The sequence below is a fragment of the Leptopilina heterotoma genome, unplaced genomic scaffold (genome assembly GCF_015476425.1).
Source record: "Leptopilina heterotoma isolate Lh14 unplaced genomic scaffold, ASM1547642v1 Lhet_54, whole genome shotgun sequence".
Taxonomy (NCBI): Eukaryota; Metazoa; Arthropoda; class Insecta; order Hymenoptera; family Figitidae; genus Leptopilina; species Leptopilina heterotoma.
In genome coordinates, this window is record NW_025111118.1 from 2,690,814 (window position 1) to 2,706,908 (window position 16,095).

The window sequence follows — 16,095 nt, forward strand, 5'->3', positions numbered from 1 at the left end:
CTACTTAATATTCTGATCCACTCGATTTATTTTCCAATTTTAATTACTCAAAAATTTCCCTGTATCTATAATTGGAACCTGTCTATAATTGGAATACAATTCTGTTTCTTGAATAATAAAGAAATTGTGTCTGACTATATTCGACTGGTTCTACTTAGAATAAAAAATATTTATGATTTACTACTTATAAATTTCTTGTTTTGTCAAAATTAATTTCTACTACTTGTAATAAATATTTGTGTATTTTTCACTTGTAAAACGTCATGTCTGACTATAATCACGCTATTCTACTTAGAATATTAAATTACGATTCTCTGATTTGATCGTTAATTCTGTCGGATTTCAAAATTTTTTGTCTGACCAGAATCACCTTTTCTACTTGAAATAAGTAGTTGTTTATTAGTTAATATAATAAAAATTCTCGTCTGACTATAATCACTCTATTCTACTTAGATTTTCAAACCAGTCTACCATTACTTAAAAATTTTATGACTGATTATAATTTCTCTTTTCTACTTAAAATTTGTTTTTTAACAATTATTTATTATTCACTTAATTCTTTCTTTCTTTTTTCAATGTTTCTTCAATTATCTATAAAAAAAAGTTCACATGCAACCAATTCTCATTTTTAATTTAAATATTTTATCATGTCTGACTATAATTATTGTATTCTACTTAAAATCATAAATTTGATCCACAAGATTTATACTTTAACTGTTTCAAATTAATATCCCATGTCGAAAAATTTCATGGAAGTACCCCCTGGAAATTCCATGGAAATTCTGCAAATTTTATATTTTAATATTATTTTAACGTTTTTATTATAATTAGAATCAAATAATAATCTTTGTTGCAATTTATTTGCAAAACTTGAATGAAATACGCATTCTGCAAAAAAATTGCAACACAACTTATTATTAGACTCTAATTATAATAGAAATGTAAAAATATTATTAAAATAAGAAACTTAAAGAATTTCCCTAATATTCAGACAAAATTTTGAATTTTCCCCTGACCCCAAAGACTATTCTGATTCACTCTAAAAATTATAAGATACTCAAAAAACTGTTCTATTACATTTCATTACAAATTTTTTTAATTATAAAATTATTCGAAAACATCAATAACTTCTCTTTTAAACTTTAATAAAATCCTTTCCAAGAATTCAACTATTTTCATAAATAATAAAATTCTTTAGAGGACTTCAATTATTTTTTAAAAAATTCTTCACAGGACTTCAATTATTAAAAAAAAATATAATAAAAATTCTTTACAAGAATTCAATTATTCTCCTAAATAATACAATTTTTCATAGGATTTCAATTATTTTTAATATAATTTTAAATAAATTCCTCGAAAAATGGAATTATTTTCAAAAGTTTTTAGCAAAAATTTAATTAAATTTCACATATAATGAAATTCTTCGCTGAAATTCAAATTAATGAAATATCAAATTAATAAAATATCTTAAAAGAATTCAATTATTTTGAAAAACTGTAAGAAAATGCGTTCCAAGAATACAATTATTTTCATAAATAATACAATTAGGACTTCAATTATTTTTAATATAATTTTAAGTTAAATTCTTCGAAAAATGTAATTATTTTAAAAAATATTCAAAATTTAATTATTTTCAAAAATTTATGCTATAATGCTTTTAATATTCAATTATTATGTAAAATTTGAACTGAAATTCATTTTTAAATCAAATTTTATTCGAAAATTCTACGATAATTAAATTATTTAAATGCAAAAATCACTAATTTATTTTAAAAAAATTAATGTTTTTCAAATTTTTTTTATTTTTTGAAAATAATTGAATTTCTACAATCATTCGTAACTGCTTCTAAATTCAATTTTTTCCATTACTTTAATAGAAATTCCTGACATTTTCCTGACCTGCGGTAACCCTGGAAATGTTAAAACTTAAAATACTTTTAAAATAAAAAACTTTTAGAATTTCCATGCCAACTCCACGGAAATTCCATGGAGAAATGGGGGTACTTCCATGGAATTTTTCAACGTGAGATTAAATTTCCTGTCTGACTAGAAGTACGTTTTTCTACTTAAAATACAATTCTCTAATTACTAACAAAAATTTTCTGTCTGACTATTTTCAACTGGTTCTACTTAGAATACTGAATTCTTTGCGATTTACTATTTAAAATTTTCTTATATGTCCAAAATCACTTTTTACTACTTCTAATAAAGACTAGTGTATATTTTAATATTAAAACGCCTTGTCTGACTATAATCTCTCTATTCTACTTAGAATATTAAATTATAATTCTCTGATTTTATATTTAATTCATTATAATTTCAAAGTATCTTGTCTGACTAGAATCACCTGTTTCTACTTAAAATAAAAAGTTGTTTATTGTTTACAGATCCCGTCTGACTAGAATCTCCTTTTTCTACTTAAAATAAAGAGTTCTTTATTTTTTACTATTAAAAAACCCCGTCTGACTATAATCACCCTATTCTACTTATATTTCTGAAACAATCGATTTATTCCTTAATTTATGGTAGATAAATATTGCAATGTCTGGCTATAATAAATTTATAACCTTTATCTACTTAAAATATGTAATTCTTTATTTTTTTGTAGAAAATAATTGAATTTTTCCTGAATTACTTTTACAAAAGAAATTAAAATTAAAAGATATTATTAAAATCGCCTTGTCTGACTGTAGTTGTCTTGATCTACTTAGATAAATGTATTCCTCTTAGTTTACTACTGAAAAAATTCCGTCTGACCATTGTCACCTTTTTCTACTTGGAATAAATAATATTAAAGTTTCCATCTTTATAATTTTTTCATTAAAATTTGTTTTGGTATAAAATTTTTGAAATAGAATTTTTTTGGTTATAATTTTTATTATTATAAGAATAAGGTGGAATGAATAGAAAAAAATAAATATTAATTAAATAAAATAAATATTATTGAAACATTTTAGATAATTAAAGGGCTACTATATTAAGGTATGTTAAATTCTAGAAATTGCAGTATTGTATTGCATATATGGGGTCAATTTATTTGAGTATGTAAGGTTGATTAGTTCGGCATATGCCGACAGATAAACATAGGTCGTTGTGCTTGGCATAACAACACGGCTCGATTAATGGTCTATGTCGGTCAATAGTGTGTAAGGAATTGGGTTTGGCGTATATGTTTGCAGCCCAATAGGTGAGTTTGACTTCGACAAGAGTTGTGCGGTTGATCAAGTATAAACTCGAGTTTACTCACCTCCGACCGTACCCTTTTCTCCCGCATCTTCCCAGAAAATCGAATTTCTCCACATCGATCAAAGTCTTCATTAAATTCTCATTAATGCCCATTATCTGCATGCGAAAGAGAATTTAAATTGAACGTTTAACATTAAATAATTACCTTCTATATTGTATTTTATTGTTATATCTCTGTTTTTATTTGTCTCAACTTTTTTTTTATGGAAAAATTAACACTACTTTATTGTTATAATATTATATTGTTATATTTTGTGAAATCTTTGAATGTCTGACTATTTTTGAATTTTTCTACTTGAAGTAAATCGTAAGGTGTTAAAATAACACCAGAACGGATTAAAATAATCTGCTACAGTTTAATCACCTCTAGGATTAAATTAACACAAGAAAGGATTAAAATAATTCATTGTACTTCTTGAAAATTATTTTCATCAATTCAATTCAATTATTATTTTCAAAAAGTTTTAACGAAAATTCTACTTTAGATCAATTATTTTTAATAATTTTCGAAAAAGTTCTTTGGCAAGTTTTAAATCCATTTGTTTACAATATTCAATTTCACGACATTTCAATTATTCGTAAATTCTTCAATTATAAATGCATATTAGAAAATAAAAACTTCAAATAATATAAAAAAATTGAATTTAACTTTTTCAACAAAATTAATTTCAAAATTTTATTATTTCTAAAAATTCACGCTTTATTGCTTTTAATATTCAATTATAATCTAAAATTTTAATTGAAATTCATTTTTAAATCAATTTTTATTTAAAACATTTACAAGAATTCCATCATTTAAATAAAAAAAAGTAAATAATTTATGGAATAATCAAATGTTTCTCAAAATTGAATTCTCATAAAAAATTTTATCAACAAAATTTTTAAATAATTGAATTCTTTTGTCGAATTTTATTAAAACTTGCACGAAAATAATTACTTTTTTCAAGTGAATCAATTAAAATTTTTTTAAAAATAATTAATTATTAGTAAAAATAATTGAATTCTTAAGAAGAATTTTATTACTCTTAAAAATAATTAGGAAATTATAATTATAATATCTACAATTCTAACTGAACTTCATTTCTAAAACAATTTTTATTAGTAAATTCTACAAGAATTCAATTATTGAAATACAAAAATAAATAATTTATTAATTTAATGTTTCTTAAAATTTAATTCCCATAAAAAATTTTATGAACAAATTTTTAAATAGTTAAATAAATAAAATTTTTAAGAATAATTACATTTTTCGAGGAATTCGATTAAAATTGCATAAAAAATAATTGAAATTCTGCAATGAGTTTTATTATTTATGAAAATAATTGAATTACTAAAGAATTTTATTATTTACGAAAATAATTGAATCCTTGTAAAAATTTTATTATTTATGCAAATAATAATTGAATTATTACGAAGAAATTTATGAAAAATTGTAAATAATTGAATTCCTGTAAAAATTTTTATTATTTATGAAAATAATTAAATTTTTTTTTAATGTTGGAATTCCTTTGGAAAATTTTATAAAAATAGTAGATATTGACAATCATTGAATTTGAGAGAACTTTTGAAAATAATTGGAAATTTTGCCAAGAATTTGTGTTTTGTGCGTTTGTCAAAAATGGTTTGTCTGACTATAATCATCTTTTTCCACTTGTAACAACGACTTATGTATTTTTTCCTATGAAGGTGGCTGACTATAATCATTCTATTCTACTTACAATAAATTAATTTTGATCCACTAGATTTATAAATTAATTATTTTAATTAAAAAATTTCTTGTCTGACTAGAGTCATCTTTTTCTACTGGAAATAAACAATTTTGTAATGATTCCATTTTAAAAATTCTTGTCTGTCTCTAATCGACCTATTCTACTTAGAAATAATAATTTTGATGCACTAAATTGATACTTTCATTTCTTCTAATTAGGAAACTTCCTGTCTGACTAAAATCACCTTTTTCTATTGTAACTAAAGCATTTTGATTACTTTTTAATTTTAAAAAATACTTGTCACCCTACTCTACCCTATCTTTTAGAATTATTTGCTAGGAAATGTTTTTTGTCTGACTATAATCACTCTATTCTACTTAAAATTCATAATTTTAATTTACTAAATTAATTATTTAATTTCTACAAAGCAGAAAATACTAGTTTTACTAGAATTAACTTTTTCTACTTTAAATAATAATTTGTAAATTTTTAACTATTTTAAAATTCTTGTCTGACTAGAATCACCTTTTTCTACTTTAAATAAAGCATTTTGATATTTTACTTTAAAAAAAACTCTTGTCTGCCTTATAATCACCCTATTCTTATAGAATTAATTATTGGGAAAAAAAATCTTGTCTGACTATAAACAGTATATTCTACTTAAAATGCATAATTTTGATCCACTAGATTTATGCTGTACTTATTATGCTACTTAAAAATGTTCTTGTCTGACTAAAATCACCTTTTTCTACTTGAAATAAAGGGTTTTATATTTTTTTTAAATTAAAAAACTCTTGTCTGACTATAATCACTGTATTCTACTTAAAATTTATAATTTTGATCCACCAGATTTTTTCTGTAATTATTATACTATTTAAAAATGTTTGTCTGACTAAAATCACCTTTTTCTACTTGCAATAAAGGGTTTAATATTTTTTTAAACTAAAAAAATTCTTGTCTGACTATAATCACTGTATTCTACTTTTAAATTTATATCTTTGATCCACTAGATTTATTCTGTAATTATTATACTACTTAAAAATATTTCTGTCTGACCAGAATCACCTTTTCTACTTGAAATAAGTAGTTGTTTATTAGTTACTATATTAAAAATTCTCGTCTGACTATAATCACTCTATTCTACTTAGATTTTCAAACCATTCGATTTACTCCATAATTTATACAAGATAGAAATTTCTTGTCTGACTATAATAATTTTTCTCTACTTTGGAAACCGAATTCTGTTTTTGTTTATTAAAAATTCTACTTAAAAATCTTAATTTTAATTTACTATAGATTTATTTTTTAATTTTTTACAAATTAAAAACTACATGTTTGACCAGAATTACCATTTTCTACAATGAAAAAAAATTTATTTGATTCAAATAACCTATTAATTGACTATTATCAATTAAATATTTACTTGAATCAAATAATATAACCTTTTTCTACTGTGGAAAATGATTCTGTTTTTTTTTCTTTTACAAAAAATGCCACGTCTGACATATAATCGACTAGTTCTACTTAAAACAGAAAATTTTGAACCAATCGATTTATTCTTTAATTTTTACCAAATAATATAATTTTCTGTCCGGACATAATTACCTTTTTCTACTTCAAATAAAAAGTTGTGTTTTTTGCTATCAAAAAATTCTTGTCTGACTATAATAATCAGTGTATTCTACTTAGAATTGAGTTTACTATCTACATAGATTTACTCTTTACTTTTTTCTAGTTTCAAAATTTACTGTCCGACTAGAATCACCTTCTTCTCCTTATTTAATATATTATTATAATAATATAATAATATAATAAAATATAAAAATAAATTATAATATTTTTTTTTTTTTTTTTACTATTAAAAATGCTTCGTCTGACTATAATCACTTTTATTGTCTCGAATTTCCTTTTTTTTACTTTGGAAAACAACTCTGCAACGTTCCATATGAAAAAATATTTATCTGACCTTAATCTCTCTATTCTACTCATCATTCCAAATAATTCGCTTTATTCCACTTTTCTCAACTATATATTATATTCACTATTCTTTTAACTAAATATTGAAAAAAATTTTTTTTTTCATAATTGTAATTATAAAACTGGATCTACTTTGAATATATTTCTTTTTTAACATTTTTAAAGATAAGATAAAAAAGATTGTTCTATTTTATTTGAAAAAATTGAATTGACTTTTTAATGTGTAATAAGATAAGAGGAAATTGCAAACAATCATTTTGAAAATAGAGATGATGCGAATCGAAAGCTTTAATCTGAATTACTATCGTTTCGAGAATATAAGAGAAACTCGGGAATTGTATAATACTCGAATTTACTGACAATGTAATTTACATTCTATGCAATTTAAAAAAAAGTTATTAGAAATTTATTTTCTTTCTAAAATTCATTTTAAGTAATAAATTTTTTTTAAATTGTGTAAAATTTGTAATTGTAAATTAAATTCAGTTCAATTCAATTAAGTTAAATTAATTATTATTAAATTGTAAAAATAAAGTTATTTTCACTTAGTTCTTAATTTTTATTAATAATATTCATATATTTAATAGAATATTTATTATCACTACAAAATAATAATAGAAAGTTTTTTTTTTCGTTTCAGACACTGTGCCATTTTTACAATTCTGTGGGTATCAAAAACTTGTAGCCGAGAGTACGCACCACTCACGGAAGGTAAATACTTTTAATAATTAATAATAATAATTATATAATTTATTATTAATATTAATAATAATAATAACATTGATACCTAACAATAATAGTGTTAATAATATTAATATTGATAAGAGCAACAATAATAATTAATAAAAAAAAATAATAATAATATAATAATAATTGATATAATTCTAAAATAAAAAATTCTTTGAATGATAAAAATAATTTCCCATTAGAGAGAAGCAATCAAGAAATACCTATCTCTTGATCATATGAATTACAGTGTAATTACAGTAAAACTAATTTAAATAAATATGGAAGAGAAATTTTTTAAATGCAAAAAACAGTTTAACGGAAAAATTCTCTCCTTCAAACAGAATTTTTTAAATCAGAGAAATTAGATGAAATGTTTTTCAAAGAAAATTTTAACTTTCTTATTGCGAAATTTTTCTTAATAAATTTTTTAAACTCACTCTGATTAAAAAATTTATTTCATTCAAATAACCGTTTACTTGTCTAATATCAAATTAAATATTTACTTGAATCAAATAATTTTTATATTTAAATCCAAAAAATTATATTTTAATCAACAATTTCAGTATTTAATTCAATTAGGTATTATCATTTCATTGATTTAAATCAAAATTATTTGATTCAAGTATGTAAATATTTATTTAATAATACTAATAATATATATATAAAAATTATTAATAATATTATTTTATAATAATAATATTAATAATTAACTATAATAATTTGATTATGATTGATTATAATTTGATTTGAATTATAAGAATATTGTTACTAAACTTCATCAAAATTATTTTCATCATTTTAATTCAATTATTACTTTCTAGGATTTTAAATTATTTTTTATGAAAATAATTAAATTTCTTAAAAAACAATTATTATTTATAAAAATAATTGAATTTCTGTGAAATTTTTATTATTTATGAAAATAATTAAATGTTTGCATACAAATTTATTAACAAATTTTTTAAATAATTGAATTCTTTTTGAGAAATTTTATTAAAATAGTAGATATTGATAATAATTGAAATTAGAAAAAATTTTAAAAACAATTGAAATTAGGACTAGAATTTTTTTTGACATTTATGAAAATAATTGAACTTTTGAGAAGAATTTTGTCATTTATAAAGATAATTGGGATATTTACGAGAATTTTTTTCAAATTTTGAACACAGTTCAATTTTATAAGAAGAATTTTTTATTTTATTTTTTAAAATAATTGAATTTCTGCAATTATTTGTAATTACTCCAAAATCGAATTTTTTTTAATGTTTTCAGCAAAAATTTAAATTAGAAAATTTTTAAATTCTATTATTTTTAAAATTGTTATAATTTTTATTTAAGGGGAGAGTAAACCTATATTTTCAACTACATGAAGAAAATATTTTAAATATTTAATAAAATTATTTTTACAGTAATTCTTTGAGAGGAATTCAACAGTCATAAAAATAAATTGGTCAGAAAATATATTGACCCTTTTTGAATTTTTGTTTTTTCTAAAAATTGATAGACTTTGAAATCCATATGTAATTTTGTAGAAAATATGTTTTTGTATTCATAAAAAAATTGTCAAATAAAAAAATTAATATTTACAAAACATTTAGCATTTAAAAAAAAAAAAAAAAAAAATGGTTTTCAGGTTATGAATTTAAAAAAATATGATTATTATTAAATTTTATTATAAGAAAACTTATTTGTTTTTATGTTTTGAAATTAGTTAGAAAAAAACAAATGAGTTTTTTTATAATAAAATTTAATAATAATCATATTTTTTTAAATTCTTAACCTGAAAACCATTTTTTTTTTAAATGCTAAAACTTTTGTAAATATTAATTTTTTCATTCGAGAATTTTTTAATGGATACAAAAATATATTTTCTACGAAATTACATATGAATGTCAAAATTTATCAATTTTTAGAAAAATAAAAATTCAAAAAGGGTCAAAATATTTTCTGAACAATTTTTTTATGACTGTTGAATTCTTCTAAAAAAATTACTGTAAAAATAATTTATAATTAAATATTTAAAATATTTTCTTCATATAGTTGAAAATATAGGTTTACTCTTCCCTTAAAAATGGCAGTAAGAAGTTAGCCACGCGAATTCTAGTATCATTTAATAATAATAATAATATCATTTAATAATAATAATAATAATAGGAATAATAATAAACGGTTATTCGAGTCAAATAAATTATTTTCAGCTTAATAATATTGGAAAAATTTTGTTCAGAGAAAAACTGCTTTTTTGTATTTGAGATAATTTTTATACTATCTGACAGTAGAGCAGATTTTTTTTAAGGATTTTCTTTTTTAATGAAGAGAAAAAGAAGAGTAAAAAAAAATTTCTTTTCTGTTTAATAATAATGACAGTAGGTATTATTATGTTTTAAAATAATGATAATATTATTGTTATTATTTTTTTGAATAATGACAATATTATTTTTGAAGGAGTGAAAAATGAAAGAGGAACAAGTGAAAGAAAGAATGAAAAATTCATTATAATAAAGTCAAGATATATAAGGATTCTTGACAAAAGATTGTTTGAAATGAAAACAAGCAAGTATGTTTGTTATACTCTTTTTTTTTCTTTTTTTTTAAAGTATATATATAGTACTTATGAGAGTTGAGGTCAAGAGGGCTTATTTCGAGACATCGAAACTAGTCCATTGTATTTTCTACCTCTATTTCTCTCACTTTCTCTTTCTCTCTTTCTCTCACTCTCTTTCTCGTTTGCATGTTGCATCTTTGGAATTTACTGCAATTCCCACCAGTAACGCCCTTATCTCAAATTGAGATTCACTAAAGTAGTGTATAATTGCTTTAGGATGACGTACGTTTATATGCGGCTCATCGTAAAGGGACACTTTTACGACTTTGCCAACCCCAATTTCAATCCCATTAACATTCAATTTATTTGATATTAATTATAAAATTAAACTATTATTATTTTTTATATTCTGTGTGTTTTTAATTTTTTTTAATTTTTTATACTCTATGACTCTATGAATTTTAGTATTTTGATTTAATTACTTTATTTAAATAACCAGCATTACTACACGCGCGCGTAAAATTTTAACGACCGAACTTTTTCACTTGGCAAATTAAAGAGAATTTTTAATTTTTTTTTAAATATAATTTTACGAACTGCTTTTTTTAAGGGCATTTGAAACATTTTGACGTCACAATTTGTTGAAAGCATTACTTTTTAAAACTGTGACGTCAGAAGGGTTTAAATTCCCTTAAAACTCAATGTTATTTTCGAAATTTTCAGTTAGAATTCTTCTAAAATACGATTTTATTTCAAAATAATTTTTAAAAGTAAAAAAAAATAAAAATCATTAAAATATAAAATTTATTACAATTAAATATGACAAAATTATCAGTTGCTTCAATTCCTTAAAATTATTTTCAGAAATTTATTATTGTCTTGAAAAAAAGTTTTAAATACAATTTTTATTCAAAAACCTAATTCTTTTTGGAATTTTGAAATTAAATTATTCAATATTTAAATAATTTTTATTGATAAAATATTTAAAACATTTATATTTCTACAAAAATAGAAATTTTAATGAAAAGACCTTTTGAAATGTAAATGAGAACTGCAATTTTACCAAAATTCAATTATTTTTTTAGAATTTAAAAAAGAAAAAAAATTATTTAAAATAAAAATAATTATTATCCTAATTCGACTATTTTCTAAAATTTCAACTAAAATTTAAAAATCAATTCTTGTATCAGAATTCAACTACGAAAATTGAATTTTATTGAAATTTGACAAAGTTTCCAATTTAAAAATTTTTTTAAATTATTTAGCGAATTTAACTATCATCAAAAAAATTTGATTTCATATTTTCAAAACCCATAATTTTTTAAAGAATTTCTAAACTAATTTTTTCAAATTTCAATAATTTTTGTAAAATAAATATTTAAATACTTCTTGATATTTCTTTGTCCACAGTAATTAAAAATTTGAAAATACTTTTAATGTAAAACCTTTTGAAATTTAATTATTTCCAAAAATTAAAACTGCAATTCTTCCAAAATTCAATTATTTTTTTTTTAGAATTTTTAAATACAATTATATAAAGTAGCTTAATTATTTTATAAAATTTTAACTGAAGTTTCTTCTTTAAATCAATTCTTATCACAATAATTCAATTACAAAGATTCAATTGTTCGAATAAAAAAATAAATAATTGAAAAAAAGTTTATTTTACATGAATATTTATTTGAATTGTTATTATTTGAATTTATTTACTCTCCAAATCTGAATTCGTTAAAAATAACAAATTATTGATAAATTCGTGACTGATTTTTTACTTCAGTAATTAGTAAAAAAAATTTACTAATTATTAGTAGAAAATACTATAATCAGTAAATAAATAACTACAAAAATAGTCAAATTTTACTAATTGAATTAGTTACCAAAAATTTTAGTTATTTTGCCATAACCTAAACGCGAATTTAACTAATAATTAGTTATTATTAACTATTTTTAAATATCAAGAAAATGATTTAAATTTTCTAAAAAATTATTTTTATAGCAATTTTTTGGAGTGGAAATCAGTGGTCAGAAAATATTCTGACCCTTTTTGGATTTTTATTTTTCTTAAAAATTCATAGATTTTAAAATACATTCGTAATTTTTGCAGAAAATATGTTTTTGTATCTACAAAAAAATTTGCGAATGAAAAAATTGATTTCTATAATTATTGAAGCATTTTTTTTTGGAAAAAAACTTTGTTTTTGAGTTGAGAATCCTAAAAAATACCATATTGTTATAAATATTATTCAATTTTTTTATATGGAAATTTATTTGTTTATTTGTCTAACTAATTTCAAATCACAACTTTTTAAAATAAAAAAAATATAAAATATAAAAAAGTTATGATAAAATTATGATTTAAAATTAGTTAGAAAAATAAATAAGTGAATTTTCATATAAAAAAAAATTTATAACAATGATATTTTATTTTCTGACCATTGATTTCCTCTTAAAAAATTATTATACCTAAAAATAATTTCACTGAAGATTTAAATAATTTTCTTGATATAGTTAAAAATCTGGGTACAATTTAGAAAAAAATAATTATTATTTATAATAAAGTCTTTAACGTCCGAGTGATTTTAATAATAAGATAAAAATAATTAATAAATATAAATAATTAATTATATTTCGAAATTGTTATTTTCATTGAATTATTATAGGAATTAAATTAAATGACCTGTAACAATAACAATAATTCACTAACAATATTAAGTAGAAATAAAAATAATAATAATGATAATAATAAGCAAATGTAATAATATTATAAATTTATGTATTAGAATTATAAGTATTATTTTATAAACTTAAATTATTAATTAGGTAATTTAATAATTATTAATTAGGTTTATTAATTAGGTAATTATTTTATTTTCGAGACATCGAATAGTATTACTAAATTTTTTTTATTTTCAGCATATTTATATATCTATGTTTCAGAAAATATTAGGTTTTTTAATTACATTTTCTCTTCCCCCTTTTTTTTCATTTAGGAAGTGTATAATAATTATTTAATTTCGAAAATTCACTAAAAATATTAAATTAAATTCGAAAATTCACTAAAAGAATTAAATTACTATAAAAATAATATGCCAATGTAATTATTTCAATTCAAATGTAAAATAAAAGGAAAATAAAAAGAAAAAGAAAAATTTCTTTAAATTTTGAAACACATTTCTGCTTGATTAATTAGGATCACACGCCTGTGTCGTGTGTCGTGAGGATGGAAATAAGACAAGATGTTACAATAAAGGAAACACACACGATCTCACTGGAATTGGAAGGTGGAAATTGTCAACAACAACGTACGAAAATTGTCATGGAAAATGGATAGGTGGTACAACAATGCACACAAATTGTGATTCAGTTGTGTGTCAAGACGATCTCTTTTTTACATTTGTTTAATATAATTTCACTCTCAAAATTAATTACTGTATAATTATATATTACATTATAATTATATTACAATAATATCGTATTTTTTTTTAATTTAATTTACAAAAAGAAAAATTCTTTTTCATTTCAGCAAAAATTAATAAAAACCAAACAAAAGGGTATAAATATTTATACCCAAAATATAAAAAATAATCTCCAGAAAAAAGGAGACATTTTTTATTGTTTATATATTGTTTAAAATTTTAAATAGTAAACAATGAGTAATGTGTTATTTATTATTTACATATTTGGCTAAAATATTGAATAATGGATAATGTATTAATTATTGTTTATTATTCTAATTACGTTTGTTATCAATTCACTTGAAATTAATATTCAAACAAAATATGTTATTCTACTGTTTCCATAATTAATTGTAGAGCATTTATAATTAAATAGAATTGATTTTTTTTTTCGTTTTCGAATTATTAATTAAATTTTTATTCGAAATTTCTATAATTAAATATTTATTAGATTTTAATTTATCATTAAATTTATCCACTGGTACTTTTCTATTTTTTTCTTTGGATTCAAAAATTTCTTTCCTATTATTAAATTTAAATTATTGTGAGAGAAGAAAATTTGAAATTAAAAAAATAATTTTTAAAATGAATCGTAATGAAAATTTTACTATTTTTTAATTATATTATTATTTTTATAGTTTCCTTATAGTTTCACTATTTTTTTATTTTCATTATTTTTTAATTTAATTTTAATTGTAATTTTTTAGTTTTATTATTTTTCAAATACAAATAAAAAATTCGATTTTTTTTATTATTTATTATTTGATTTCAACTAATGAAAATATTCAACATTATTATAGAAATTAGAAATTCAATTTCAAATTTTCTATGAGAATAGAATATTATTTTTTCAAAATCGAAAATATGACACCAATTATGTAAGAATAAACGATATATATATAATAAAAAATAAAAAAAAAGAAGAGGTTTAATTTTTTGTGTATATAATATAAAAAAAATAAGAATAAAAAAAAGTATAATTACCGAATACTCTATATTATATACATAATGATAAATATATTCTTTGTAAATACTTATGTATTTTACTGTATACTAAATAATACATAATAATAATAATTGACACACATCGCAAATGTAAGAAAAAAAAATTATGTAAAATTATTAAAAATTGGTGAAAAATTGAAGAAAAAAATAAAATAAAGCAAAGGTGACTGATGCACTGAAGTATAGTAAATAATAACACTCACTCACACACACACACACACACATATCAGTATTGATTATTGATTAACCAATGTCATCGAGATTGTATGATGCTTCATAAAAATAAATTGTATTTGAGTGCATGAACCTGTTGTGATAAAATTTGTGTCATTATTCACTGAAACAAGAAAAGAAAAAAAAAATGTGGTCCAAATTTAATCTTACTCATTTATCGTTGTGTGTATTCATGATTCTTCTCATTATAATGATAAATTTTATTTACCAACTTATTTCAATGCGAAATCCTGTGTCCTTTTTTAGAAATTATTATTTTTGGCACATTATATTATTTATTATCATTTTATTATTATCAACATTGTTATTTTTATTATTATTATTTTAAGGTCTTTATAATTTCTTTATAATAATTACACTTTAAATTTAAATTAGTAATAATGTTTACTAATTTGAATTAGTGACTGAATTTTTGCTTTTGAATTAGTAAATTTTACTAATAAATTAGTAGAAATTACTATTTATGAGTAAAATTTATTAATTATTAATATTATTATTGTTATTAATGTGATTATGGTCATTTTAGTTATTATTGTTATTGTTATTATTGTTATTTTTGTTATGTTTGTTATTTTTATTATTTTTTGTTATTTTTGTTATTTTTGTTATTTTTGTCATTTTTGTTATTTTTGTTATTTTTGTTATTATTGTTATTTTTGTTATTATTGCTATTATTGTCATTATTCTGATGATTGTTATCTTTGTTATTGTTGCTATTATTGTTTTTGTTATTGTTTATTCTATTATTATCATTTGCTCTATTATTATTGACTTTATTATTATTATTATTATTATTATTTTAATTATCACATTTTTCCGTTACAATATTTTTATAATCATCATTTTTTTCTCATTTTTCCTTTTTAGATTTATTTTCACTCGATTTTTTAATTTGATTGATGCCAGGGAGAAAAGTGTATCATAAAATTGACGCAAAATCACTAGTGAAACAAAGAGGTAAGTTCATTTAAATTATAAAAATTATATTATTTTATTTAATATTTAAAATTTGGTTTAGAAGGAATTTTGTTTCGCTCGAACTCGCGTCTCGAAAAAAAGAAGCGCGTGAAATATTTTCATCGCAGCATAATTATTATTTTATGAATAATTTAATTACATATAGTTAATTAAAATTTCATTAATGTTTCGTTGGAGGAAAATTTCTCTTATTAAAATATAATTTGACTTTTCTCTC

General features: G+C 20.3%; 1 protein-coding gene across 4 annotated transcripts in view; it reads left to right on the forward strand.

Moving 5' to 3' along the window:
* LOC122508345 (somatomedin-B and thrombospondin type-1 domain-containing protein-like) overlaps positions 1-13,716 on the forward strand; it is a 43,476-nt gene extending 29,760 nt beyond the window's left edge. For all 4 annotated transcript variants that reach the window (XM_043621629.1, XM_043621628.1, XM_043621632.1 and 1 more), the window contains exons 5-6: positions 7,573-7,643; positions 13,397-13,716. In XM_043621629.1, the coding sequence (XP_043477564.1) occupies positions 7,573-7,643; positions 13,397-13,608 (283 nt within the window). In that variant the 3' untranslated portion in view covers positions 13,609-13,716. The remainder of the gene's footprint in view (positions 1-7,572; positions 7,644-13,396) is intronic.
* Positions 13,717-16,095: the final 2,379 nt, after the last annotated feature.